This window comes from Dromiciops gliroides, chromosome 2, assembly GCF_019393635.1.
Source record: "Dromiciops gliroides isolate mDroGli1 chromosome 2, mDroGli1.pri, whole genome shotgun sequence".
In the NCBI taxonomy this organism is placed as follows: Eukaryota; Metazoa; Chordata; class Mammalia; order Microbiotheria; family Microbiotheriidae; genus Dromiciops; species Dromiciops gliroides.
Window position 1 is genome coordinate 698,784,545 of NC_057862.1, and position 25,645 is coordinate 698,810,189.

The 25,645-nt window shown below is 58.1% G+C and overlaps 1 protein-coding gene across 1 annotated transcript in view; it reads right to left on the minus strand.

Annotated features, from left to right (window-relative positions):
• The window catches only part of APOB (apolipoprotein B), a 34,412-nt gene extending 13,783 nt beyond the window's left edge, over positions 1–20,629 (minus strand). The window contains exons 1-25 of the mRNA XM_043987136.1: positions 20,458–20,629; positions 19,938–19,976; positions 18,932–19,047; positions 16,046–16,191; positions 15,600–15,753; positions 14,823–14,978; positions 13,093–13,217; positions 12,277–12,362; positions 11,410–11,635; positions 9,516–9,743; positions 9,070–9,187; positions 8,832–8,978; positions 7,733–7,944; positions 6,069–6,306; positions 5,620–5,796; positions 4,815–5,006; positions 4,377–4,544; positions 3,703–3,914; positions 3,248–3,433; positions 2,967–3,085; positions 2,349–2,559; positions 1,855–2,030; positions 1,587–1,774; positions 1,028–1,158; positions 275–657 (exon numbers count right to left, since the gene is read on the minus strand). Coding sequence (XP_043843071.1) covers positions 275–657; positions 1,028–1,158; positions 1,587–1,774; positions 1,855–2,030; positions 2,349–2,559; positions 2,967–3,085; positions 3,248–3,433; positions 3,703–3,914; positions 4,377–4,544; positions 4,815–5,006; positions 5,620–5,796; positions 6,069–6,306; positions 7,733–7,944; positions 8,832–8,978; positions 9,070–9,187; positions 9,516–9,743; positions 11,410–11,635; positions 12,277–12,362; positions 13,093–13,217; positions 14,823–14,978; positions 15,600–15,753; positions 16,046–16,191; positions 18,932–19,047; positions 19,938–19,976; positions 20,458–20,515 — 4,192 coding nt within the window. The 5' untranslated portion in view covers positions 20,516–20,629. The remainder of the gene's footprint in view (positions 1–274; positions 658–1,027; positions 1,159–1,586; positions 1,775–1,854; positions 2,031–2,348; positions 2,560–2,966; positions 3,086–3,247; positions 3,434–3,702; positions 3,915–4,376; positions 4,545–4,814; positions 5,007–5,619; positions 5,797–6,068; positions 6,307–7,732; positions 7,945–8,831; positions 8,979–9,069; positions 9,188–9,515; positions 9,744–11,409; positions 11,636–12,276; positions 12,363–13,092; positions 13,218–14,822; positions 14,979–15,599; positions 15,754–16,045; positions 16,192–18,931; positions 19,048–19,937; positions 19,977–20,457) is intronic.
• Positions 20,630–25,645: the final 5,016 nt, after the last annotated feature.

Here is a 25,645-nt window from a genome sequence, read left to right on the forward strand (position 1 = left end):
GGAGTGGTGGCACAAGCTCTGGCGGGTTCTGCTCAGCTAGGGGGGCCCCTCTCAAGGAGCACAGACCAACCAAGTCCCAGAGGGGTCGAGAGGGGCCTTGGAGGCCTCTCCAGGACTCGTACCCTCAGTCCCATGTCAGGGCCCAGGCAGAAGGCAGAGGCACCTGGCCCTCCCCACTCCAGAAGCCACACCTAATCACCCAGGGAAAGGGCACGGTGGCAGATTCCCAGCGGCTCAGGTAAGATGACCTCCAGCGGGTGGGGCACCAGCTCACCTTGCAGGCTATAGGAGAAAAGGTCGAGGGCCGAGTCGGCTTTCATGTGGTAGCGGGACTGGAAGCTGACGTGCTCAGCCGTGGCGGCAGTGGTGTTTCCGCCGGTGTAGGAAGCCGACCAGTTGTAGAGGTTGCTGTAGACGTTGGTGGAGAGCTCAAGGACTCCGAGGAGGGGCACCTGCAGGGGGTAGGACCTGGGGATGGCCAGTGGCGGGAGGTGGAACTCTCGTGCGGGCCACTGCAGCCCGATGGCCTGGAGATCCAGAGCTGGTGTCCGGATCACCCGGCCCAGCTGAAGCTGCTCCAGGGACTTCCCACCGAAAAGCAAAGGAATCTCCAGCTCCACGTGATTCTTGTTCAGTGTGTACCTGACCCGGCCGTCACTGTAACCAACCAAGGGAGGAGGAGGTGAGCAGAGGCTGCGTGGGAAGGGCTCGGTACCAAGGGTCTGGGCTCTAGGGCTCGCTTTGCCACTAACTAACCAGCTAACTAACTGGATAACTAAGCTAACTAGCTAGCTAACTACCCAACCAACAAACTAGCTAACCAAGCTAACTAATGATGTGGCTCTAGGTCAGTCTGGGAACTTTTCTAGACCTAACTTTCCTCACCTGTAGATTGGGAAGAAAAGTCCATGTCCTCCCTCTTTCCACCTTCCTCTAGAGCTGCCAATGCCTGCCCAATGCGGGGGGGGGGCAGCAGCTGTGGGGCCCGTCGCCCGTAGCTCAGCAGACCCCTTTCTTCCTCCTTTACCTTTTCAGGAACAGGTGCTCAGGGAACTGGAGTTCTGGGATTTCCCATTCCTGGAGGTCTCGGAGCTTCCTCTGCAGGGTCTCGGTGTAAAGAAGCCCCTGGGATGCCTTCTGAAGCCACGTGTTGGTCGCCTAGAGGAGGGGGAGGAGGGTCTCAGGGCAGGGGGCTAGATTTGCAGGGAAGATCAGAGGAGAGGCCTGGGACATAGTGGAGGGTCTGGGGAGGGTGTGGAGCAGACAAGAGTGGCAGAGGAAGGGGAGGCTGTGCCCCAGAATGAGCCCACAGCACCCTCAGCATGAGGCAGCCCTGGGCCCAGGGGAATCAATGTGATTTGCCTGATCAGAGGCCAACAAGCGGAGCCAGGGCCAGGGATGGCCAACACGGAAGGTGGGCATCAGGACAAGGTCAGCAGCTCCAACGAGGAAGGTCTGCCGGTCCACCCTTTTCTAGGAAGCCTCCCCCGGCCACCGAGGCCCCGAGAGCCAGCCCCCGCCAGACGCATCTGTGCGCCCTCGCCACCGCAGGGAGGCAGCCTGACCACCCTCCGGCTGGTACTGACCGCTATTAATTTGGAGCCCATGTGGCGGACTGTCATGTCTGTGTGGGCGACCTTGCGGTCCAGCCAGTCCTGTGAGTACTGGTGCAAGCTCCCTCCATAACGGGAGGCCTCCGCGAGGAGTCTGGATGTCAGCTTCCTGGTCTCCGTGTTGGTGCCCATGTTCCACTCAAACTCAAGCTTCTTGTCATCTGAAAATGCAGCAGAGTTAGTTGGCGCATTCCCTGGCAGTGCCCGGGGAGAGGAAAGCCCCGCCCCGCAGCGGCCCTACCATGGCGCCACGCCATCCTCTTGGACACCGTCATGCCGTGGGCGGTCGCTGAGCTGTCCATCTGAAGCAGAAGTTTCTTGGCTGAGCGGTGGATGAAGGTCTCACTCCTGGCCTCAGCCTGCAGGAAGGGCACCGAGAGCACGACGCCCATCGTGCCCTGCTCCTTGCGGTCACACCTGAGAAGAACCACACCTCAGCAGAAGCCACCAACTGCTACAGCCGCCTGATGCAAGCACCTGGGCAAGGGGAGGGGCCCAGAAAGCAGGCCCTGCTGCGTCTACAAGGGCTCTCAGGGGCCCGGCCAGAGCTCGCTCCAGAGCTGTGCAGAGGCCGGGGTGGGAGGAACGGTCGCTGTCTACTAGGCACTCATCTCATCCTCACGACCATGTGTTGAGGAAACTGAGGCAAACAGCAAGAGTCCGTGGCTAGATTTGGACATGGTGCCCTGGCAGGGGCAGAGGGGATCGGTCGTTGCTCCCGAGCCTCAGGATTACCTGATGTGGCCGGTAAGGGTCACTTCTGTGGTCTTCCTGTTCTGAACGTCCAAGGTGAGGCTGTAGAACGCATTCTCCTCGTCTGACTGGTCACGGATTCTCAGGCTGGTACCAAGGTCCACTCCCAAGTCTGGCACCTGGAGTTCGCTGGTCAAGTCCATACGGCTTCGGTGGTATTTGAAGGTCAGCGTGGCCTCGCTGGGTGTTGGTGCTGAAAGGGTACCCCCTCCTCACTGCGGCATCCCCGGCCCTGGCCCACCTGCCGGCCCCAGGGAGCCGCACCTGCATTCCTGAGCCCAGAGGGCTCCAGAGTCCCTCTGCCGCCCCAGCAGGGCCCCCTCCTGTCTCTGCCCCTGCCCCTGTGTCTACTTCTCTCTGTGGACCCAGGGTCCCTGGTCCCCTTCTCTTCCTCCACCCTCTGTGCTGGGCCACAATCTCTGGATCATACATGGTCCCTGCTCTGTTTGGGGGGGCCCTGGAGGGAACACACATGAACATGCACACGTGTGCTCATTCATGCGGTGCATGCATGTACACCCACGCACATGCACACTCACAGCTACACACATAGGCCCGCTCCCGGTCACACGTGCGCCCAGCCTGAAGGGAGGCACTTACCTGCCTGGACAGAGAAGCGCAGCTGATCCACCGAGTCCCTGCCATCCCCCTGAAGCTCGTAGTGCACGCTGGCAGTGTATTCCTCTACTTCCCCAGTAGGTTGGAGCTCCAGTTCAAACCTGAGGAAGGGAGGAGGGCAGGCTAAGAGAGAAGCCCCTTAGGACACAACAGGCCCAGGGGTTGGCTGCCCCGCCCCACCTTCGCCACCCTGACCCCCCATCAGGCCTGGATCAGCCTCATCTCGAAGGCCCAGAAACCCCGGGGGATCCCCGGGGCAGCACCTGGTGTCCCCGGTGAGTGGGTAGTAGGGGGCGGCCTCAGTGGAGCTGGCGTTGGAGTAAGTCAGGGTGGAGCAGTAATTGAGGCCCCTGAAGAGCGGCTTGCAGTCTGACCAGGCCTTCCTGTTCTCGATCAAGGGCGGGATCACCTTGGAGTACGCGGTGGTAGAGACTAGGTGGAGGGTGTTACTGCAAGAAGGGCAGGACCGGTCAGCCCCAGGCCTGGCACCCAAGGCCTCGGTCCTCTTGCTCCCTGATGCCCGGGGATGCTCCAGGGGCTGCTCCCACACCCCCAGCGGGCAGACCTGGCCCCTCCCTCCCTCCCTCCCTGCAGGGGGGGGCAGGGCAGATGGGCAACGGAGGAGCCCCCTAGCTCTCCCCAGGGCCACCCGGAGTCTCCCCATGCATCTGCCAAGAGCAGCCCAGCCCAGGGTGCTGCAGCCCACCATGGACAGTACCTGGCTTTGAAGAGCTTGACTGGGCCCTTGGGAGCAGGGATGGCCAACTTCAGTCGGCCCTTGGTCAGAGCCAGCCGGGCCTCCACGCCAGACTCGTGGTAGAGGTTGGAATTCATCTGGACGCCACTCCAGGCAAAGTCTGGGACAGTGACCCCTAGGTGGGTGGCAAACTCCACAGACAAGGAGGGTTTGGCCACTAGCTCTGCCTGCATCTGGGGGAGAGAGAGTGGAGGGGAGCGGGGTCAATCCCAGGCCGGACCATCTGTGGCCTCTTCCAAGAATGGAGACCTCTGGGGCCCATGCGGGAGGAGGACTTGGGGGGAGACCCTCCAGGATTCTGAGTCTATGACACTTCCTGAAAGAGAAACTGAGGCGTAGCCTGGGTCCCTGCCCCAAAGCTAAGCTGAGGGAGGATCTTGGAGCCCAAAGCTTCCCCAGCTGGATCACAAGGAACTTTCCCCCTCCCCCCAAGCCTGACCTCCCACCCTGTGGGCCTCAGGGTCAGTCCCAGCTCGAGAGAGCTTCTTCAAGAAGGGGAGGTCCCTCCCGGGTTGACCCTCTGCTGCCCACAAGGAGCTGTGGAGCACAGTGTCTGGCCACCCTCAGCCACATGGACAGTGAGCCACGCCTTCTCTCTCCTATGGAGGATGCCCACGCCTCCCCCCGGCACTCACATTAGCCACATGGAGCTTCATCCCGGCCTTGAGTCCAGGGGTGACCAGGCCAGACGTGGACAGCTGGAGAGGCAGCCCAACTCCCGTGGGCAGTTCAATGGTGTTGTCCATGAAGATATAGTGAACAAAGAGGTCGCTCGAGGAGCCCTTGGTGAGGGCCTCTGTAATCTGGGGGGACACCAAGAAGCTGAGTAAGTGGGGTGGACCACAAGGGACCAGGAGGCCCCTGCTCCCGCCTGTGACGAGTGTCCAGAAGCTTAGGGCAAGGAGACTGAGTGACCCCATCTGCCCCGGAGTCTCCCTGACACTGCTCAGGGCACTGGGGATCTGGTGTATGGCATCCTTTGGCTCAGGACAGGCTCAGTGAAGAGAGCTTCTGCACCCTTCCCCCCACTGTCAGTGGTCAGAGCAGCGGGCCAGCTGGGCCCAGGCACTCACCGTCTGAGGAAGGCCCCGCAGGGACTTCACTGTCCTCAGCAGCATCATGCCCAGGACCCTGAGGTCCTCTAGTCTGACGTAGCCCAGCTCCTCACCCAGAATGCGCAGATAGGCCTGGGCCTCAGGGGCCTCCCTGGACCCCAAGTCCTTGATGAGCTTCTGGAAACTGAGCATAAGCCCGTTCACCATGTCCTGCAGATTGAGGAGAAAGAAGGGGCCGATGACCGTTGGTCACAGTCCAGTGACGGACACCACTGTCCATTAAACTGCACAACTAGACAATTGTCAGAGCTGGGGGCGTGGAGGCCGGGGTCCCAGAACCTATGGGGGGGCCTCAGGGGAAATAGGAGCCCAAGGGCTGGCCCCCGGAGGAGGGGAGGAGGCCCAGAGGAAGCCTGAGTCTGGAGGGCTCTCTAAAGGAAAAGCTCCCTGACTGAGCTACCCCAGAGGGGGACAGGTGCCCTCCCTGGATGGCACAGGTTGGGTGAGCTGCAGAGGATTCCCAGCCAGGCCCCGAGCGCTCTGTGGTCCAGCTCCAGCATCCCACCCGTGGTATAGAACAGTAGAAGTCCAGGCTGACTTGTATCACTGCCCCCCCCGCCCCCCATGGTGAGGAGCTTCCTGGGTGTCCCAGGGACTGTTTTCCTTTTCCCAGAAGCCTCTGGGCCAGGGGGCCCTAGCCTTAAACCAAATGGGAATTAGGGAAGAAAATGCCATTGCATCACTTCAGAGAGAACTATCCATGACCAGAAGACTTAGGCATGGGTTCTGCTGTGCTCCTGAGGCAGGTCAGCGGCCTGAGTACCTGGTCCCTCTTCTCTTCCTTGGTGTAGCCAAAGTGGTCCACTAAGACCTTGGAGACGGGGGCAGGAACTCGACCATCCACCCAGTACAAGGCCTTGCTGGCGCTGTCTGGGAAGAAGCCCTGCTTTCCAAAGAGGGCCTCTAAGGCCGGCTCATAGCCCTTCCCCTCCAAGCCGATCTGAGGAGAGAAGAGACCGTCAGCGTGGCCCCTCTCCCCTAGACCCCCACAAGATGGGTGCCTCACAGCCGCCCCCCCCCCAGCTAACTCCCCGGGGCAGGGAGATGCCTCCTTAGCCCTCCGAGGGCCCACTTAGGAAGGGGGCGTGGCTTGGCCGGTCCCAACAGGAGGGAGAAGGGGCCCCTCTCCCCTCCTCTGGGGGGCTCTTCCCCCTCCCCTGGTGGGTCCTTCCCTCTCTCCTGGGGGCTGGGGCGGAGCTGTGTGTGACATACCTCAAAGAGGTCGGCGGGATGGAAGCCAAAGATGGAGAGGGTGGTCTTCAGCATGGTCTCCTTAGGAAGGTAGTTGTGGGGGTCAAACAGAAGGTTCCCTTCCACCTTGGCTGAGAAGGGGCTTAAATTGGGGATAGAAAAAGCCTTGGAGAGCTGATAGTTCTGAGAAAACCTCCTGAAGTCCATGGCTGTCGGGAGCTGGGTACCTTGAAGAGCATCTTCCACTTGGCTTCTGAGGCTGGAGCAAAGGGGAGGGGGCTTCACTGGGTGCCCCGAAGGCACTTCAGCCCCTAGGTCTAGGCTGGGGCTCTGACACAGACCCGAACTGTGTCCCGGGTCTGTCACCTCCACCTTCTCTGATCCACCCCCTCCTCCCCTCTGACAGTGCCACCCCCTGGGGCAGACCCCCTCCTCCTCTCTGATAGTGCCAACCCCTGGGGCAGACCCCCTCCTCTTCTCTGATAGTGCCCCCCGGGGCATGCTCCCTCCTCCCCTCTGACAGTGCCACCTCCTGGGCCAAGACCCCTCCTCCTCCCCTCTGACAGTGCCACCCCCTGGGCCAAGCCCCCTCCTCCTCCTCTCTGATAGTGCCACCCCCTGGGGCAGGACCCCTCCTCCCCTCCTATAACACCCCTGGCACAGGTCCTCATTGTCTCGTGTCAGGACTGCTACAATAGCTGCTGGGGGTCTGCCTGTCTCAGTCTCCTCCCACTCCAGTCCATCTTCCACTCAGCCACTAATGTGATTTTCCTAAAGCCCAGGTCTTACCATGTTGCCCCAGTGGCTCCCTATGACCTCCAGGTTCATGGCCTGCCCCCCCACCCCCGCCCCTGACTTCGGCCCCACACTGCTCCTCACACAGGACCCTCCAGAGTGTTCTCTCCCTCCTTCTTGCCACCCCCCCCCCCCGCCCCGGGCTCAAAGCCCACCCTTGGCAAGCTTTTCCTGGTGTGTCCTCCCCGGCACCCCTCTCAGCTGCTTGTGTCAGCAGCCCCTGAGACCACCCCAACTTAGCCTGGAGAGATTCTGTTCACAGCTTGTCTCCCCCTCAGATTGTGCGCTCCTTAAGGGCAGGGCAGGTCTTGCCTTTCCTGGCATCCCTAGCGCTTGGTACGTAGTAAGCACTTAATAAATGGACTGTGCCAGTCTCCACCCACAGACCCCCAGCAGCTCCCTCCTGCTCCCCAGGAGTATCCAGCCCCTATGCCTGGCATTCCAGGCCTGACACCCTCTCTCTGGGACCTGAGCACCCCAACACAGCCTGTGTTCTCACCACCACTCCTTTGCTCATGCAGTTCCCACAGCTAGGCATGCCCTCCTCGCCCCTCTGGGCCTGCTCACTTCCCCCACCTTAAGGCCGCCTCTTCTGGGAAGTCAGCTTTGCCCTCGCCCCAAGGCCTCACTCAGCACTGTGCGCTGTCACTGACCCTCGTCCCACATCCCCAGGGGTAGCGGGGGTGGTGGTGGCTTGTCCTTGTTCCTCCTCCCCCTTTGGCCCGTAGGTTCTGTGCAGGCGGGGCTGTGCCCGATGTCCCCTCGGCACCCCCTTGACCCAGCGTCTGGCCTAAGACCCCGCACCCACCACGGGGAAGGGGGGAGGGGTGGGCTCGGCCCGTGATGGGCATCCCCCACAGGCCGGAGGTGGGGGTTCCCCTCTTCCTTACTCTTGTACGCTCACATCCTCGGAGACCAAGATGTTGGCGAGGTGAGAGGCCACGAAGCTCCTCACTTGCTCGCTCTTCTCGGTCTGCAGAGCGCCGATTACTTGGCGGAGACCCTGGCGGGCCGGCTGCCTCATCAGCAGGAGGTAGGCGGCCAACCTCTTCTCTTCGGGGGAGGCGCTGTCCAAGAAGGTCTGGAGAAGGACGCTCTGCACCTGCAGCCGCAAGAGAGAGAAGGCGCAGAACGCTGAGGGCCAGGCCGGGGCTCGGCGGCGGGGTCTTGTCCCCAGCTGCCCTTCAGAGTCCCGGCCTCTGTCTGCCCCACTTGTACTTGAACGGCCGAGCTCCTGAGGTGGGTGTGAGGAAAGCTCTGTTTGAAGTCAGCGGCTGCGCTCCTCCCGCCCCAGAAAGACTGGTGAGAGCTGGGCAGCCTCTGAGCGGCACCCACGAGGTGCCAGGCCCTCCGCCAAGCTCTTTAGCTGTGATCTCATTGGGTCCTCCCAGCAGCCGGGGAGCAGGGGAGGTCATCATTCCCATTTTACAGAGGAGGAAGCTGAGGCAATCTGAGGTTAAGGGACTTGCCCAGGGTCACACACAGCTAATGAGTCTGAGGCTGGATTGGAACTCGGATCCCTCATACCCAAGCCCAGTGCCTCACTGAGCCACCTCATTACCTCGCACCCATCCCTCCCACAATGCTCAGGTGCCCACAATGGGCACTCAGGAAATATTTGTGTCATTCATGATACCAAGAGGGCAGGCCCCGCTGGAGCCCAGGGTCCCAGGGGCCATCCCCTAGGCACTGACCACCAAGAAAATGCCTCTGGTAAAAGTCTGCTTTGCTGCGCCAGTGAGAGGAAGAATGGAGGGGAAGTTTGGGGGCTTCTTGGGCATGGCGGGCACCTGGCGTCCAGCATGCTGATGAGCATGACTAGGGGCTGGGCTGGGCTGGGAGCCTCTATTTCCTCCACAGGTCACTGGGAGGAGTTGGGGAACGGCCCCAGGCCAACCCTGTCATTGGACAGAGGAGTGGGGGAAGGCAGGACTGGCAGCAGTCCCAGGCCTCCAGGACCCTCTGAGCCAGTCCTCTGCCAGGCCTCACCTCCTCACTCAGCTCCATCTTCCGGAGGGCCTGGATGGCAGCTTTCTGCACTGCCAGGGACGGCGTTGGGCTCTGGATGCATTTCAGAAGGTGAGCCTTGAGCTGCAGGCTCACCTCCTCCAGGGTTCTGCCCATGTTGCCGATGACCTGCAGGAAGAAGGAGAAGGCCCCTGTTAGTGTGAGGCAGGAGAAACAGAGGCTGGCAAGCGGGGTTCTGCTTGGGGAGAGGGCTCCGTACCCTGAGGGTAAGGTAAATGTCCTCCTCATTGCCCACACACTCATCCCCGAGCCGCGAAATCAGGTAGTCAGCAACCTTCTTCAGCTCCTGTGACACCGATGGGGTTTGGGGATGGAATCTGGGGAGCAGAGAGCAGAGTTAGCAGGCACTCGCAGACCCTGGGCAGGGCACCACGCCTGTCTGTCACGTGGCTTCATAGTGGCTGTGGTGCCCACCTCATAAGGGTATTCGTAGAGGGACGCTTTATACATCTCCAAGTACCCTGCAAAGGTGAGCTGGACAAACCCAAGGGACGGGCATCCTCTGCCAGGGCCTGGGCATCCTCTGCCAGGGGCCGGGCACCCTCTGCCGGGGCCAGGCCTCCCTCTGCCAGGGGCCCAACCTCCCTCTGCCAGGGGCCATCCTCAAGCCCCTGCCCCCCACCCCCGGGAGCAGGGGACACTCACTTGTTCACCATGTGGCTCAGGGCATAGAGAGTGATGCGGCTTGGCCGTTCCTGGACCACCTTGAAGATCTCCTGAAGTGCCTGGGCAGAGGGGTTGGGCATCAGGGCCATGACATAGGAGGCAGCGTCGATCAGCATGGGGTCAGCTTTCTCGGTTTTCAGCCAGCGCAGGATGTGGGAGTAGCACTGGGGCTGCCCACACTGCACCAGGGCCTGCAGGCTTAGGGGTCTGGGGGACGAGAGGACACAGGGCCTGGCTCAGCCGTTGCTCTGTGCCCCCTCCAGCCTGGCAGGGCGAGGCTACGGCACCTTCCGATGGGCCTGGCCTTCCTCTCCCTCTCCATTCATCCTGGGAGCCCAGCCAGACCCTTCCACCTTTCCTGGGACCACTCAAATCCTGCCTCCTCTTTTCCTGACCCCCAGTAGGGATCCCCCCTACCTGAGCCTTCCCTGACCCCCAATAGTGATCACCCCATACCCAAGACTTCCCTGACCCCCAATGCAGTGATCCCCCATGCCTCGGCCTTCCCTGACCCCCAATAGTGATCACCTCATACCCAAGCCTTCCCTGACCCCCAATGTAGTGATCCCCCATGCCTAGGCCTTCCCTGACCCCCAATGCAGTGATCCCCCATGCCTAGGCCTTCCCTGACCCCCAGTGCAGTGATCCCCCATGCCTAGGCCTTCCCTGACCCCCAGTGCAGTGATCCCCCATGCCTAGGCCTTCCCTGACTCCCAGTGCAGTGATCAGCCTCCCTGGAGTTTCATGGGCCATTGTTGCTCAGGTCTAGGCTGTCTGGTGCCTGGGGCTCCCTGAGGACAAGGCTGTGTCCTCACAGCAGCAGAAGGGACCTCAGAGGACGTCTATGATAAGCCTTGCCTGGCTGCAGAGCGCCCTCTTTTCTGGAGAGGAACTTGGAACTATGCCCAAAGGGCTTTGCGGCTGTGCATCCCCTTTGACCCAGCAATGCCACTACTAGGTCTGCATCCCAAAGAGATTATAGAAAAGGGGAAAAGACCCATATGTACAAAAATATTTATAGCAGCTCTTTGTGGTGGCAAAGAACTGGAAGTTGAGGGGATGTCCATCAATAGGGTAATGGCTGGACAAGTTGTGGTATGTGAATGTCATGAAATACTATTGTGCTGTAAGAAACAAGGAGCAGGCGGATTTCAGAGAAACCGGGAAAGATTTAAGGGGACTGATGCTGAGTGAAGTGAGCAGAACCAGGAGAACGTTGTACACAGTAACAGCAACACTGTGTGATGATCACCTATGATGGACTTGGCTCTTCTCAGCAATACAATGACCCAAGACAGTTCCAAAGGACTCATGATGGAAAATGCTCCACACCCAGAAAAAGAGCTGTGGAGTCTGAATGCAGACTGAAGCATGCTATTTGTACTTTTGTTGTTGCTTTTTCTTTCTTGTGTTTTTCCCTTTTGTTCTGATTAATGTGGAAATATGTTTAACAGGATAGTAAAGTACAACCTATATCAAATTGTTTGGGCGGGGGTGGGGTAGGTAAGGGAGGGTGGGAGAAAAATTTGGAACTCAGAAAATATCTTTACATGTAATTAAGAAAAATTAAAATTTAGAATAAAAAAGAGTGCCCTCTTTGACCTCTCGGACAAAGGGTCCTCCAGCCCCTACTGGAGTCTCCCCCCGGCACCCCCCATACTCCAGTTCTGAATCTGACTGTCTTGTAATACGGCTGCCATCCCTTCAGATAAAGGCCTTGAGCTGTCCATATATATCCTGAGCTGCCCCACGGCGTTTGCAAGGTCTGCCGCTGGCCAGGCCAGTCCCCTCTGGATGTCACAGCTCTGCCAGACACAGGCCGGCCCCTCTCCGGCAGTGCCCCCTCCCCTCCCCTGTGCCCCGGCAGCGTTACCTGGAGGTTTCCAGAAGCTTGGGCAGAAGCGACGTCATGGCCTCCTCGTTGAGGCCTCTCAGGCCAGCGACCAGTCTGTTGAAGAGCTTAGCCCGGTGTTCGTTCTGCCCCAAGGCTGTTGGTTTCTGCAGCTCCTGGAGGGTCTTCAGAACCATGTCCCCGCCCTCCTTGGCAGGGGCCGTGGTCTCCACGCTCTCCAAGGCCAGGCCTCTCTTTTGAAGAGCATCTGGAAGGTGGGAGCAGCCAGGCTCAGGGTCTCAGTACTGGAAGGAGCCCCCCAGTTTATGGACCCGGTGCCCACCAGGAAACCGCCTTCACCAGAGCCTCAGCGTGGAGTCACGCAGTCTTTGGTTGGCCCTTCTGGTCACGGGGAGCTCACTACCACGTCGTGAGCTGATGGGGCGGGACTTCAGTGTGCCTGCCACTTACTTCCTCTGGGGTGAGCCCCTCCCTCCCCCTAGGCCTCACACTCCTAATCCACCAACAAGAGGATCTCTACCGGCTCCCCCAGCTCTGGGACCCCATTGTCACTGACAGGGGCTGGCAGAGAGGGCAGGCAGGCTGTGGTTAAGAGAGGCCTGCTAGGGCATGGACTGACCCCCTTGCTCAGTCACCCCAACCAGCATCCCCTCCCATCTTCCATGCCCATTCCCAGGGCTCCCAGAGGCTACCCCACCCACCAATGACTCCACTGGGAATGGCCTTCGATGACTGCAGACGTGTTGCAACACAGGGGCAGACCCCAGGCTACAGGAGGGTGGCAACTGAGTGTCCGGGAGGCTTGCCAAGGGTCCCAAGAGTGGGCCTAGAACCCTCCTGCCCTGACCCCAGATTTGGGCTCTCCCCCCACCCAGCCACAGAGCCCACCTTCATCAAAGAAGCGGCTGTTGATCTTGGGGGTGTCTTCCAGTTTCAGAGTCTGGGTGATGTGGGCCACCATGCCGTACTGATTCCTGGGACAGAGAATGCGGCCCCGCCTCAGCTGCCCAGCCCCGAGCCCCTTCCCCCACCATGGCTCCAAACACTGACTGTCTGTCCTTCCCAGCCTGCTCCAGCCACGCTTCCTCCAGGAGACCACCTGGGCCACCAAACCCACAGGGAACCTCCCTGGCTACTAAGCACCCCCCATCTGTCCCCTTCACTTGGCCTTAAGGGCCTATTGCCTCAGGCATTTATGATTTTTTTTTTTTAATTTCTTTTTTTTTTTTTGTGAGGCAATGGGGGTTAAGTGACTTGCCCAGGGTCACACAGCTAGTAAGTGTCAAGTGTCTGAGACAGGATTTGAACTCAGGTACTCCTGACTCCAGGGCCGGTGCTCTATCCACTATGCCAGTTAGCTGCCCCGCCTCAGGCATTTATGGCCCTACCGGTGTCCTCAGCCAGACTCTGGTCTCCCTGAATACCACCCACCCAGGCAGAGGATTAGCACAGGGCTCCCCATGGATGCCTGCTGATTGGCTGGTGACCAGCCCCACCACCAAGGCAGCACCTCCTTCTCCCCCTGATTGTCCTTGGACAATTTCTGACAAGCTTTTGGCCCCAGGGGGCTCAGCAAGGCCCTGGCAGAGCCCAGACAGGGTCTTGTTCACCTGCTCCCCACCCCCACCCCATCCCTGCCCAAGACAGGGCAGAGCATGTAGAGAAAGCTGGGTGGCTCATGGGCCGGTGGCCAGGGAAGCCTACTTGTAGGAGAAGGGCAGAAAGAGATGCTGCTCCCTGCAGAAGGCCTCCGCCACGTGCTTCCTCCGAGGGTCCAGAGTGTACACGCACTCCTGCCGACTGTTGAGCAGCTTTGACAAGGGGCCACCCTGGAAGGGAAGTGGGGAGAGGTGTCCACCCAGTGGCCAGGCCAGGGTCTGCGCCTCCCTCTCAGCTCCAGGACCAGCCCCTTCCCGGCCCTGTGTCCAGGGGCTGGCAGAGGGGAGAGCCAGGAGCTCTGAGCAAAGCCTGGCTGGAAAAAGACACCTTCCTGGCCGGACAAAGCCTTTCTCCCAGAGATCCTGGTGTCCTCTCTGGCTCCGGAGAATCCTTCCCGACTTGGCTAGCCTTACACCTGCTAGTGCTATTATTCTGGACAATGTCTCTTCTTTTCTTTTCTTTTCTTTTTTGGGTGAGGAGGCAATGGGGGTTAAGTGACTTGCCCAGGGTCACACAGCTAGTAAGTGTCAAGTGTCTGAGGCCGGTTTTGAACTCAGGTCCTCTTGACTCTAGGGCGAGTGCTTTACTGCTAGTGCTATTATAATCATCATTTTCCATTTCACTCAAGGGTGACTTGCTCCCCCCCCCCCGCCCCCACCAGCCAGACCTACAGGGCCCAGAGCAGTCCCTGGGAAGCCCAGAGCTGGACAGTCAGGCCACTGCTCCCCAAAGGCCACTTGAATTCCCCAGCCTGCTTCAGGCAGCCAACGAATCCCTGCACATTAGTCAAGGACCCCTCCTCTGTTCTTCCTCCCGATACAGAGGAGGCTTGGCCATCCCCTTGTCGAAGGACCTGGCCTTGCCTGGGCCCCACTGCTGTCACCTGAGGACTCAAGCTTTCCTTTTCTATGCTGTCTCCCCCAGTTATTGTTAGTCCCTCCAGAGAAGGGATCTCCTCAACACTGCTGTTTTTAGTCTGCAAACATTGTAGTCAATGCTAAGACTTCATTCCTTTATTCATACTTTTCCATTCATTCGTTTGCTCACTCACTCATTCACTCCTTCCTTCATTCATTTACTCATTCAGACTATGTGCTGGGTACTGTGCCAGGCCCTCTGCCCTCCAGGAATGTACCTTCTGGGGGGGGGGAATGACAAAGGCATGTAGCTGGAAACCTACATAGACTTGACAGCAGGAGAGTAATTACTGAGGGGTCAGCACAGACGCATGGCTGCCCTTTCCTGGTCCCACATCCCCCCAGGGGACAGCAAACTCAGGTTCCTGCTTCCCCAAGCCCAGAGACATGTTTACAGAGAACCAATGCCCGGAAATGGGCTGAGAAGGGGAGAGCTGCTTCCCAAGACCAGGCTGATGCTGTCCCAAGGACACTGGGATGACAGACAGAATGGTCCAGGGCTGCAACTGGGTCAGTGGCTCTGGCCCATGGGAGGGAGGGTTGGGGGTGGGGCTGAAGGAGAGGCTCAGTGATAGCCTCTCTGACAGGGAAGAGGTCAGTCTCCTCCTTGAGACCCGGACACAGCTGCCCACCTCCTCTAAGGGCCAGGGGGCATCACTGGTCTTCTGCCTGCAGAGGCCCCAATCTCCATGCAGAGAGCATTGGGCTGGGCATCCTCGTCCAGCTGTGTGGTCTTGGACCAGTGCCTTCCCTCTCTGGGCCTCAGAGGTCCCGGGTGAGACCCCTCCAGGTCTGAGGTTTGCAGGTTTTATTGAGTGTGACTCTGGAGCCCAAGGACTTTTGAGGACAGGTACTCACCAGGCCCCTGATGATGGCGATTGGACTAGCAGCCTTGCTGACGGGCTTGAATCCATCACACTTTTCCAGGTTTCTGTCAATCAATATTTCCGTTGCAACATTTCCTTTCCTTGTCCGGACTGTGATGTCACTGGAACAATTCCCGTACACGGTGTCCTGGACGGGAGAGGAGGAAGCACATTGGGGGCCCGGGCCAGGAGGTTGGGGGCAGATGGCAGGGGAGCAGCAAAGAAGTGGGAAGCCTCTCACTGCCCAGGAAGTTCGAGAGGGAGGGGGCAGGCTCTGAGGTTGTCAGGGGCCACGATCTGGAGAAGCACCACAACTAATGTTCTCAGAAAATTCTCAGCGTTTGAAACAATTTCAGTTTTTTGGAAATGTTTGCCATCTTAAGAGGGAAGGCCCAGGAGATGGCCCATCTCCCTCCTTCTCCAAGGGCAGGGTGGTGAGGAGGGAAGTCAGAACAGGACAAAAGGACACCTCTGCTCAGCGGCTGTTTTCAGTTTCCTGTTTGGACAGTGGGGATCCTACCAGCACAGTGTTAGGCACACGAGAGGACAGCTAGGTGGCACAGTAGGCACGAGATCAGACTTCAAATTCTGCTTGGACACTTACTAGTGTGACCTGGGGCAAGTCACTTTCACCTCTGCCTCAGTTTCCTCAACTGTAAAATGGGTCAATATGAGGATCACAGGGGGAAACCTGAGAAGGGCTCGGCAAGCCTTAGAACCCCATGCCCATAATGGCTGTTGTGATGGGTTTTCTGTCCGATGTTCTCACCAGGGAGAGCACCCGTTTGTCCTCCTCCGTGTCTGTGGGCACCAGCAGCGCAGAGACGACGCCTCTCTTGATGTTGAGGATGTGCACAGGCTCCTCCATCTCGGGGTACAGGAACACCTGCTTCCCATCCGGTATGCTGAGCCGGAGTTCATACCTGCTCCCCCCCCCCGCCGAGAGAGACAAGCATGTGGGCCTGGCTTCTACCTGCTCTCTGGGCCCTCCCCGCAGAGGGGGAAAGGACGCTGGCCTCGGAGCCCAGGAGGGAAGTTCCAATCGCGCCTCCCTGGGCCCCGATGTCCATGCGGTCACTAGGCGCTGATTTGGGGCTACACAGTCGCTGGACGCGCGATCCCTCCCCGGTCCCATCTCGGGGGTCTCCCCAGGCTGCCGGAGCCCCGTGGGCCGGCCCAGCTGGGCCAAGAGAAGCGCAGATTCTAACTCCTCACCTGGACATAGCAGCGGCGAATCTGTCCGAGTTCTTGGTTTTCCTCAGCAGAGCTTTGCCATCTGGGTCGAAGCCGTAGACCTCCTTCAGGGTGCACTGGCTCATCTTCAGGATGAAGCTGCACAACTGCGGGACCTCCAGCTCCACCTGAAGACAGAGACCCCCTTGAACCAGTCGGCAGAGCCCGGCCCCCGCGGGCCGGCCCAGCTCGGGACTCAGAGCGCCCCTGGCCTCTGCAACTCTAGCTTCTTCATCTGCACAGTGGAGGTAGATCCCGACCTCCCAGAGGGGCTGGAATGCCGGGGAAATGCCTTGTCCTGCTATCTCGGGGTGGGGGTCTCCTGCGCAAGGTCCGGCAGCCATCACAAGGTTTGCTCCCTGCTGGAGCCCCACCCAGCCTCCACTGGTATTGTGGGAGGAGCCTCAAATGTTTCTTGACTGACTTACTGACAGTCATTCCCCAAAATGAGCATAAGGCGGTTGGTCCATTTGGCTCTGCCCAGGTGGATGCCAGGGAGCATCTGTGAGAAAGGGGGCAGTACCCTAAACTTCTGAGGGAGCTCCCTCACCCTCTTGGGAGTAACGAGCCCCCGCAGTTTATTCCTCACTGAGCACAGTCTAAGCCTATTTTGGTCGGGGGCGGGGCGGGGCCAGGCCAGGGGGCATGGGAGGCTACACACAAGCTCCGCCTCCTTCCCCCGACATGACATTCCCCAGTCCACATCCTGGCCCCCCTTTACTCTCCTTGCTACGCTGGACAGCTCATTCACTGGCCTCTCCCAGGGGTCACCTACACTGAGGCGCCTCCCACGCATGGTGTGCACTAGCCTGTCCTCTTGGACAGCTCTGGCTGAGTGTCCTGCCCAGTCTCGACCCTGCTCTCCCCCAGACCCCCTCTTCCCACTGCCTTCCTCTGTGTCCTTGCAGACTCTCTGACAGGAAGCCTCCAGTCACGTTTGACTCCCCCCCCCCATTCCTCACCCCGAGGGTCGGAGCCCTCTCGAGTCTGACCCCACCTCTCAGGTTTCCGACCCCTTCTCTCCCCATTAACCTCACGTCAAGGATAAGGAAGATGGAGTCGATTACACTGATAAGGAATCGCCGCCAGAACCGGTAGATGGCCGACCCCGGCACTGCAAATGCAGAGCCCCAAACTTCCCGAAGAACTCCTGCTGGAGCAGCCTCATTATCCCAGACCAGGGCCGGCCCACCCACTGCTGCCCACAACCCTCTGCCCCGCATCGCCTAGACCCAGAAACGTCCCACCAAAAAGCGTTTGTGCTTAAGGGAAGTCACCACCCCGAAGCCTTGTCCTCTCTAAGTGGACGCTTCGCGGAGGGGACCAAAAGCGTGGGCTGGTGAGTCGGCCGTGGGTCCTGCCTGCGGCCCTGTCACCGCCCACAGGGGATGGAGCCTCTCAGCAGTGGTGGTGGTCACTGGGGCACAGCCCAGAACACTGAAGAGGAAGGGAATCAGATCGCCTGTGGCTCCCATGGACCTCGTCCTCCCCTCGCTGGCTCAGTCACTGTCCCAGCCTCCTCCTAATAAGTTTCGCAACCACCAGGCTTCTCCCCAGCCCACCCTTACATGATAAACTTGCCAGACCCGACTCAAAAGTCTTCCCACAGCTCGGAGCTGCCTGCTCAGCCTGGCCTCAAAGGCCCCTGGAATGGGGCTCAAACCCGCTTTCCCAGCCTAGAATCTCCAGGATTTTGCTCCCACTGTTCTGAACTCTCAGGTGCCCCTCCCCACTTCCGGCTCAGCTCCAAAGCTGCCTCCCCCAGGAGGCCTTCCCTGATTGCCTCCAGCCAGAAGGGCCCCTCCTCGGCCAGATTCTTCCACACGCCACCTGCTCATTTGTGTGCCTTGTTTTCCTTCTGGGACTGGAAGCTCTTTGAAGGTAGATATGTCTGTCTCTTGTTTGTCTCTGCATCCCACCGTGTGTGTGGGATGATGCACCCCGGGCTTGCTAATGGTGTCCCGCAGAGGGAAGGTCCTGCCTTCCCCCCTCCTGTCCCGCCCCAATGTCCCCAATCTCGTTCTAATCTAGCACCTGCCGACTTTCATTTGAAGATGCCGTGAATAGGGAGTTCAGTATACCCAAGGCCGTTAGTACCGTCAGCCGGGCAGCGAAGGGCTTTGAAAACCACATGCTGCGGGGCTCTACCCGCATCTTCAATGTGCCGGGCAAAGCTGGACAGAACTCGCTCCCTGGGCTCCTGCCGGGCCATGCTGGGAGGGAGGGAGCGTGGACAGCCCAAGGCTGGGCCGCCCTCCCAGAGACCGCAGTGGAACAGGCAGGGAAAATGGGAGGGAAGCCGCTGGCCCAGACAGAAGAGGCGCCAGGCTGCAGGGCCCCCACAAAGGTGAGAAAGATACTCTGCTTAAAATGCCAGGAAGGGGAGAGGACCAGGTCTCCACTGTGTGCCCTGCCCCGAGCACCTTCCTTACAGTCCAAACCCAACAGCCTTCAGGGTTGGCGATTCTCCCCCAAATCTCTGGGACGATGGCACTGGCTCCATCAAACTCTCGAGACCCCCAGAGCTGGCAAGGGGCCATTGGGCAGAGCATACAAAATGCTTCCTCTGCCCGTCTCTAAACGTTTGGCTGCAGCCCGGCTTCCTCAGAGCACATCTCCCTGACCACACACGCCCCCCCCCCCGCCCCCCACTGCAATGAGGCAGGAGCTTTTCCAGACAGGTGTGGGCTGGAGAGACACACATTGGCTATGACTGACTGACAGAGGCCTGGTGCTCCAGACCAGGACCCAGGGATGCTGGCCTGGAAGTGCCCACTGCCCCTGAGGAAGCACCCCCTCCTGGGTGGGCACAGGGCTGGATCCTCGGGAACCGAGGTCCCTCCCCCAGCACTTCTGGGGGCTACGGACCTTGCAGTTGATTCTGGTGGCACTGTATGAGTCTGCAGTGCCAGCCACGCTGTTGGCACTCTCGGCTTCATAGTTGTATACATATTTCCTGAGGTGCTTGAAGCGGGTGGCGTCTTCTGCAAGGAGAAGTAAGGTGTTAAGGGCTCTGAAGGGCTGCAGGGCCCGGTGACCCCAAACTGGGCTTCGTCTGCACACTCACTAATGACCTCGCTTCCCAAACCAAGTCCTTTTCCCGATGGGAGAGGGGAGTGGATCCTCAGACACAGGATCCGATGCCTGGCTCAGGGCAGCTCAGTGGCAAGGCCTGGGCCCGGGGGGGGAGGTGAGTGCTCGCGGGCACAGCTTCTCTATAGGCACATGGCCCTGTACCCACACACCCGTAGACCTTGGTCACAGGGCGGCCGAGGATGGTCGTGGCCAGCTGCGGCCGGGAAGCACGGGAGGGTCCAGCCTCAGGCAGTGACAGGTCGTGCTCCCACTATGCAGAGCTGCCTCACCTAGGCAGGGGCCCTGGCTAACAGCCCTGCCAGCATCTGCCAACCCTGCCAGCCCCGGAGGAGCCTGACTGAGGGTAGAGGGTGGGTGTGGCCAGCAGGTGGCGCCAGGGCCCCGCCAAAGGAAGGTGACCCTCATTTGATTAAGGCTGGCTGCCCAAAGCTGTGCTCCAAAGGTCCCTGGGACCTGGGGGTGGGGGGCGGGAATGGGGGCGGGTGGGGGGAGGGGGGAGAGAAGGGACAGGACAGGACAAGCAAACAGCTCAGGACAGCCTGGGGGGCGGTCTGGCCTTTCATCGGAGGTGGCTCGGGTGCGGGGCTGATCAATGATTAATGACCCAGCCCCCAGTGTTGACTTTAGAAGGTGAGGGAGCGGGAGCCCCTGGGCCTCAATCCCAGGGGCTCTCAGGTAGAAGCTGGGGCCCTGAGCTCCCCCACCCTGGGCTGCTGTTCCCCAAGAAAGCCCAAATCCCCACCCTCACCCCAGTAGCCAGGCCCCCCCAGAGACTTACTGGGACAGCTTGGGGTCTGGTTTTCTGCCCCTTCCTCTTCTGGAAGGAAAGAGGAGAAATAAGCCATGGGGAGGTGGGTCAGCCACAGCCAGGCCCCTTCCCCAGCCTGGCCTCCCCAACCCTAGGACGCCCTCGGGAAATAGGCGATTTGCTCCCCCACCCTGGGTCCCGGGCATCAGTGCCCACTGAGGCAGGGCTCCTGCCAGCACACCCACCCCTCCAGCCTCTGGCACTCAACTGCCTACCTGCTCTCAGGGAATTCAGGGGCTCTTTCTCCTTCGCCCGCTGATGCCCTGGGGATTGTCCCCTCCCAATGCTGGGCCCCAAGCCTTAGCAGAAATCCCAGAGCCAGGCCACCTTTGTGCCCACCTTCTCAGCCCACCCACCCAGGCACGGCACTGGCCTTTGCTTGGGCCCTTTGGCCTGCAAGCCAAGCACCCAAAAGGGTTCCTATGACCCATTCCTTTTTCCAGGTCAGCTCATGCCGGGCTTCTGCCCCAGCCAGTGCCTGTGCACTTACGGGAGGAGCTGCCAGTCAGGAGCAGCAGCAGAAGCAGCAGCATGCCCCAGCGGCCCATGGTGGCCAGCTGGGGAGGGGGCCTCCTGCTGCCTCCCAAGCTTGGCGTCTCTCTCGTCCTCTCTGGCTTGCTGGCTGGCTGGCTGACTGCTCACTGAGTCCTCTTCCTGCTGGCTGCCCGATGGGGTAAATGAGTCCCCTCATTTGGAGCTGCCCTTATATAGTTCTCAGCCGGCCGCTGAGCTTGATGGGATAAGAACTTCACAGAAGATTGCAAAAGGTCCAAAGGGCAGAGTCCCGGGGCCTCCCACATTTCCACAGGAGCTTTGCCTGGACCAAGGGCCCCAGCAGGAGAGAAGAGAGGGCAGAGGAAAGGGGAGCCGAGCCCCAGGCTGCCTGCTGGCCACTGGCCCGGCAGTTCTCTGAAGGCGCTCGGCCTGCCAGGATGAGTCCCTGGCCTGAGCCTTGGTCTCGGATACTGCAGGGCAGGGCCAGGACCTTCAGGGAGGGACTGACCCACAGCTCTTTGTCATGAGCAGAGAAGGAAACTGAGGTACAGGTATATAATGCATACACACACATGTTCACATATCATATACATGCATATCCACATTATACACACAGGCATTATCTATACATATGCACATATACGCGTATATCATATACTCGCACACATACATATACATACTATATATGCATACACACAATGCACAATACAATGCGTTACATATACATGCATGCATACACATATGCAATCAAACACATGCATATACACATCATATGCACACATATATTACATACACACATACATAAACACAAACATTATATATACATCCCATACATATACATGTACATCACATACACGAACGTATACACACTATATATGCACATATATGCACACACACTACATATACATGCATATACACACACATATACAATGCATTTATGCATTACATATATGCATACATTATATATACACACCCACATATACATATACATGCTCAATACATATACACAATATATATGCACACATACACATACATTACATATACCTATACATACGCACACACATGGGAATGCACATTATATATACACACATATACAATACACCATGTACATGCATAATGCACATACATGCTATATATGCATGCATATAATATACACATAAATTACATGTGCATACACACATATACAATACACCATGTACATGCATAATGCACATGCATGCTATATATGCATACATATAATATACACATACATCACATGTGCATATACACACATATACAATGCACCATGTACGTGCATAATGCACATGCATGCTATATATGCATAGATATAATATACAATACATTACATGTGCATATACACACATATATATACACATACACACATATCATGCACATGCATTTATACATTTGCACTCCCATTTTACAGATGATGATCCAGAAGTAGTTCTGAGTAGCCCTCTGATCTGCGTATTCCAGTCCAAGGATTGCATCCGTCCTTATCAAGCCACAGGAACGGACTGACCACCTCCTGTGAGCCGACTCAGTCACAGCCGAACAAACGCCAAGGTGTAGCCCTGGACTCAGGAAGCCAAGCTCACCACAGGGGGCGGAGGGCAGTCATCCCCCCAAACTTGCCCGAGTCTGTCAGCGGCAAATCACAAGCGCAAGTTCTGTTGGGTTGGGAGGGGTGGGGGGGGGGAGAGTGGTGGGGAGGCCTCCTGGAGGACAGACAGCTGCTTACCTTACCATGGGCCCTTGGGAACTTCTGGGGTTTGGCAGTGCCCTTGTGCGGCACCATCATCACCACCAGCAGAAGCAGCAGATGCATTTATTTGTTTATTTTCTTTCTTTCTTTCTTTCTCTCTCTCTCTCTCTCTCTCTCTCTCTCTCTCTCTCTGTCTATCTATCATCTATCTATCTATCTATCTATCTATCATCTATCTATCTATCTATCTATCTATCTATCTATCTATCTATCTATCTATCTATCTATCATCTATGTATCTATCTATCTATCAATCAATCTATCTGTCATCTATTTATCTATCATCTATTTATCTATCTATCTATCATCTATCTATCTATCAATCAATCTATCTATCTATCTATCTATCTATCTATCTATCTATCTATCTATCCATCCATTCATTTATTTGCTTATTTACTTATTTATTTATTTGGTGAGGCAATTGGGGTTAAGTGACTTGCCCAGGATCACACAGCTAGTACGTGTCAAGTGTCTGAGGCTGGATTTGAACTCAGGTTCTCCTGAATCCAGGACAAGTGCTCTATCCACTGCGCCACCTAGCTGCCCCGATTTACTTATTTTAAATCATAGACATTGTTATTTATAGTTTGGGGTTCCAATTTTTACCCCTCTCTGCCCTCCCCCCTCCCTGAGGTGGTAAGCAATCAGATTATAGGTTATCCATGTACAATTATGTCAGACGTGACCATATTAGTCATTTTGCACAAGAAAACTTGAATAAAAGAAAAAAAAGTGAAAAAGAGCTTGCTTCAGTCTGTTCCATCACATCACTTCTTTCTTTGGAGGTGGATAGTCAGCTTCCTCATGAGTCCTTTGGGATTGTCTTGGATCATTGTATTGTTGAGAATAGTTAAGTCGTTAATGGTTCCTCATCCAACAATGTTGCTGTCTCTGTGCACAACCTTCGCCTGGTTGCAGATGCATTCGTTTAGTGCCTACCGCATGCTGGGCAGTGTTCAAGGTGCCGGCTTCATTCTTACAGGGGGACACTGCACATGGTGAGAGAAGGGAGAGGCCCCCACAGTTAGGGGGTGTAATGTGAGGACTGGGGTGGGGGGAGATCAGGCAGGGAGGAGAAGCCCAGCATGGACACAGTGCCGGGCGAGAGGGCAAAAGGCTGGAGAGATCAGGTGGAGGTCAGAATGGGACTCAGAGGGAAGGAAGGAGCAGGGGATTAGGGAATGGGGAGATCGCTGGCAGGTATCGTGGGGTCTGGGAGGGCTTCTCTCGGTGTGTTTGCAGGAAGCAGGAAAGGCAGCGGTTGATAGGAACAGAATGGAGATTAGATGAGGGACAATTTGATCTGCTGAGGTCAAGGGTTGTGAGGGGGCCGCTGGGGCAAGAGGAAGGCCCCCCCTCCCTCACCGGGCTGGCCGTGGTGCTCTGAGGTGGGGGGGGGGGGCTCAAGACATGTACAACCTGGAAATCAGTCGGTGCCTGTGCAATCCACACCAGCCCTTCAGCCTGGGCTGGGTAGAGCCTAACGCTGAGGGGGCAGGAGAGGCCCCATGGGAGGCAGCAATTCTAAGAGGCCAAGGTAAGGAGGCAGGGCATTCTGGGCCAGGGGCGGCCAGAGCCAGACCCAGGGGCGGATGAACCGAGCCCTGCCAAGGGAGCCCCAAAGAGGCCCGTGTGGCTGAGATGCAGAGGGGAGAGAGGGGTGAGGACCAACGTACAATTGGTTTGGAAAGAGTCTGTGAAGGGTTTGAGAGACCAGGAAAGGGCTGCAAACCACCCAAGGGGGCATCTTGCTGAGGGAGGATCCCGGGGGGAATCCCTCCGGCCTCCCCTGGCCACTGTGTTGGGGCAGATCCCAGAGAAGGGACTGGAGGTGGGGAGGAGGGGCTGGAGCCAGGCCAGAGATGCTGGGGCCTGGCCGCAGAACGGAGTGAGGGACGGGATCGAGGTTGGTGGGTAACAGAGCTCCCCAAGGACCATCATCCTCCGGGTCTGAGAACAGCCAGCCCTCTGTAGGTGCCCAGTCTGGCCCCACTACTAGGGCTGTGTGGCCTTAGGAGAGTCACTGGCCGTCTCTGAGCCTTGGGCCTTCAGATGAATGGGGGGGGGTGCTTTGGGCACCCTCAAATGTTACAGAAGCTAGGTTATGGAGAGTTAGCACATAGGACACTCTCCAGAGGGCCCATGGCAGCCTTGGGTACCTGGAGGCAGGAAGAGCTGAGTTCAAATCTGGCCTCAGACACTTCCTAGCTATGGGACCCTGGGCAAGTCACTGACCCTCTGCATGCCTTGTTTTCCCAACTGCAAAACGGGGGGATACAGCACCTTCCTCTCAGGGCCGTGAGAGTCAGAGATGGTATTTGTAAAGTGCTTTCCCCGGTCCCTGGCAAAGAGTAGGGGCTCAACAGCTTGCTCCCTCCCTCCCTCCCTCCCTTCCTCCCTTCCTCTCTTCTCCTTCCTTTCCTTCCCCCCTTCTTCCCTTTCTCCCTCTCTTTCTCCTTCTTTCCTCTCTCCGCCCTCCTTCTGGAGAGGTTGTGCATTGCCCAAGACTACCCAGCTAGTCTGTGTCAGAGCTAGGGAAAGAGCCCAGGACTCCAGGCTCCAGCCATACCCCCGCACATCCCACACAAGTGTCTGTGGAGGACACTCGGACATGGCCCAGCCTGGAGCAGCCCTGGTGGCCTCACTGCCCAGACATGTTATAGATGCTCCCACCATGGCCTGTCACTGGACAGGGAGCCCAGGGGTCCATGGGGCAAAGACACGAAATAATACATGCAGAGTGTCTGACAAGCCCTAAGACACCTGTATACACTCGCTCTACCCTAAGGGGTGCCCATGGAGGACCAGGCCCTTTGGGGTGAGGGTGGCTGAGCCCTTCTCAGGGCTGCTCCTCCACCTTTGGTGTCCACCTGTGGCACCCGGTAAACCAGCTCAGCAGACGGGCTAAACCAGGCTGAGGGTAGCCAAGGGGTCTCAGACCTGTCAGTGAGTTAGGAGGGATGATGTCTAGCCCAAGAACGTGAAGACTTCCCCCGGTGGAATGGGTGGGTGAGAACAGTTTGTTCCAATAGCCATGAAGGTGGCTGAAGCAGGCTCTGGGGAGTACCTTGAACTCGGTCAGACACTGAACACGCCAACGTCACCCCCTGGATCCTGGGCCATCCCCGGTCATCCAGACCTCACTGGGCTCTGATAACTCTGGAGGAGAGAGCGGGGCTGAGGACTTCGAACAACTCCACCTCACCCAAATCCAAGTCACGTGCGAGACAAGCCGTCACCCAGCTCTGGGTTCCAATCCTGCCTCTGGGGGGTCGTGGGGGACCTCCTTTAGCACTTGGAGCCTCAGATGCCTCATCACGGATGGGCGTCTGGGGCAGAGACCCCAGGCCCTTCCTCTTAGTGGCCAAGGGAGATCGACGAGCAAGGGGCAGCCAAAGGAAGCGTTTAGGAATCT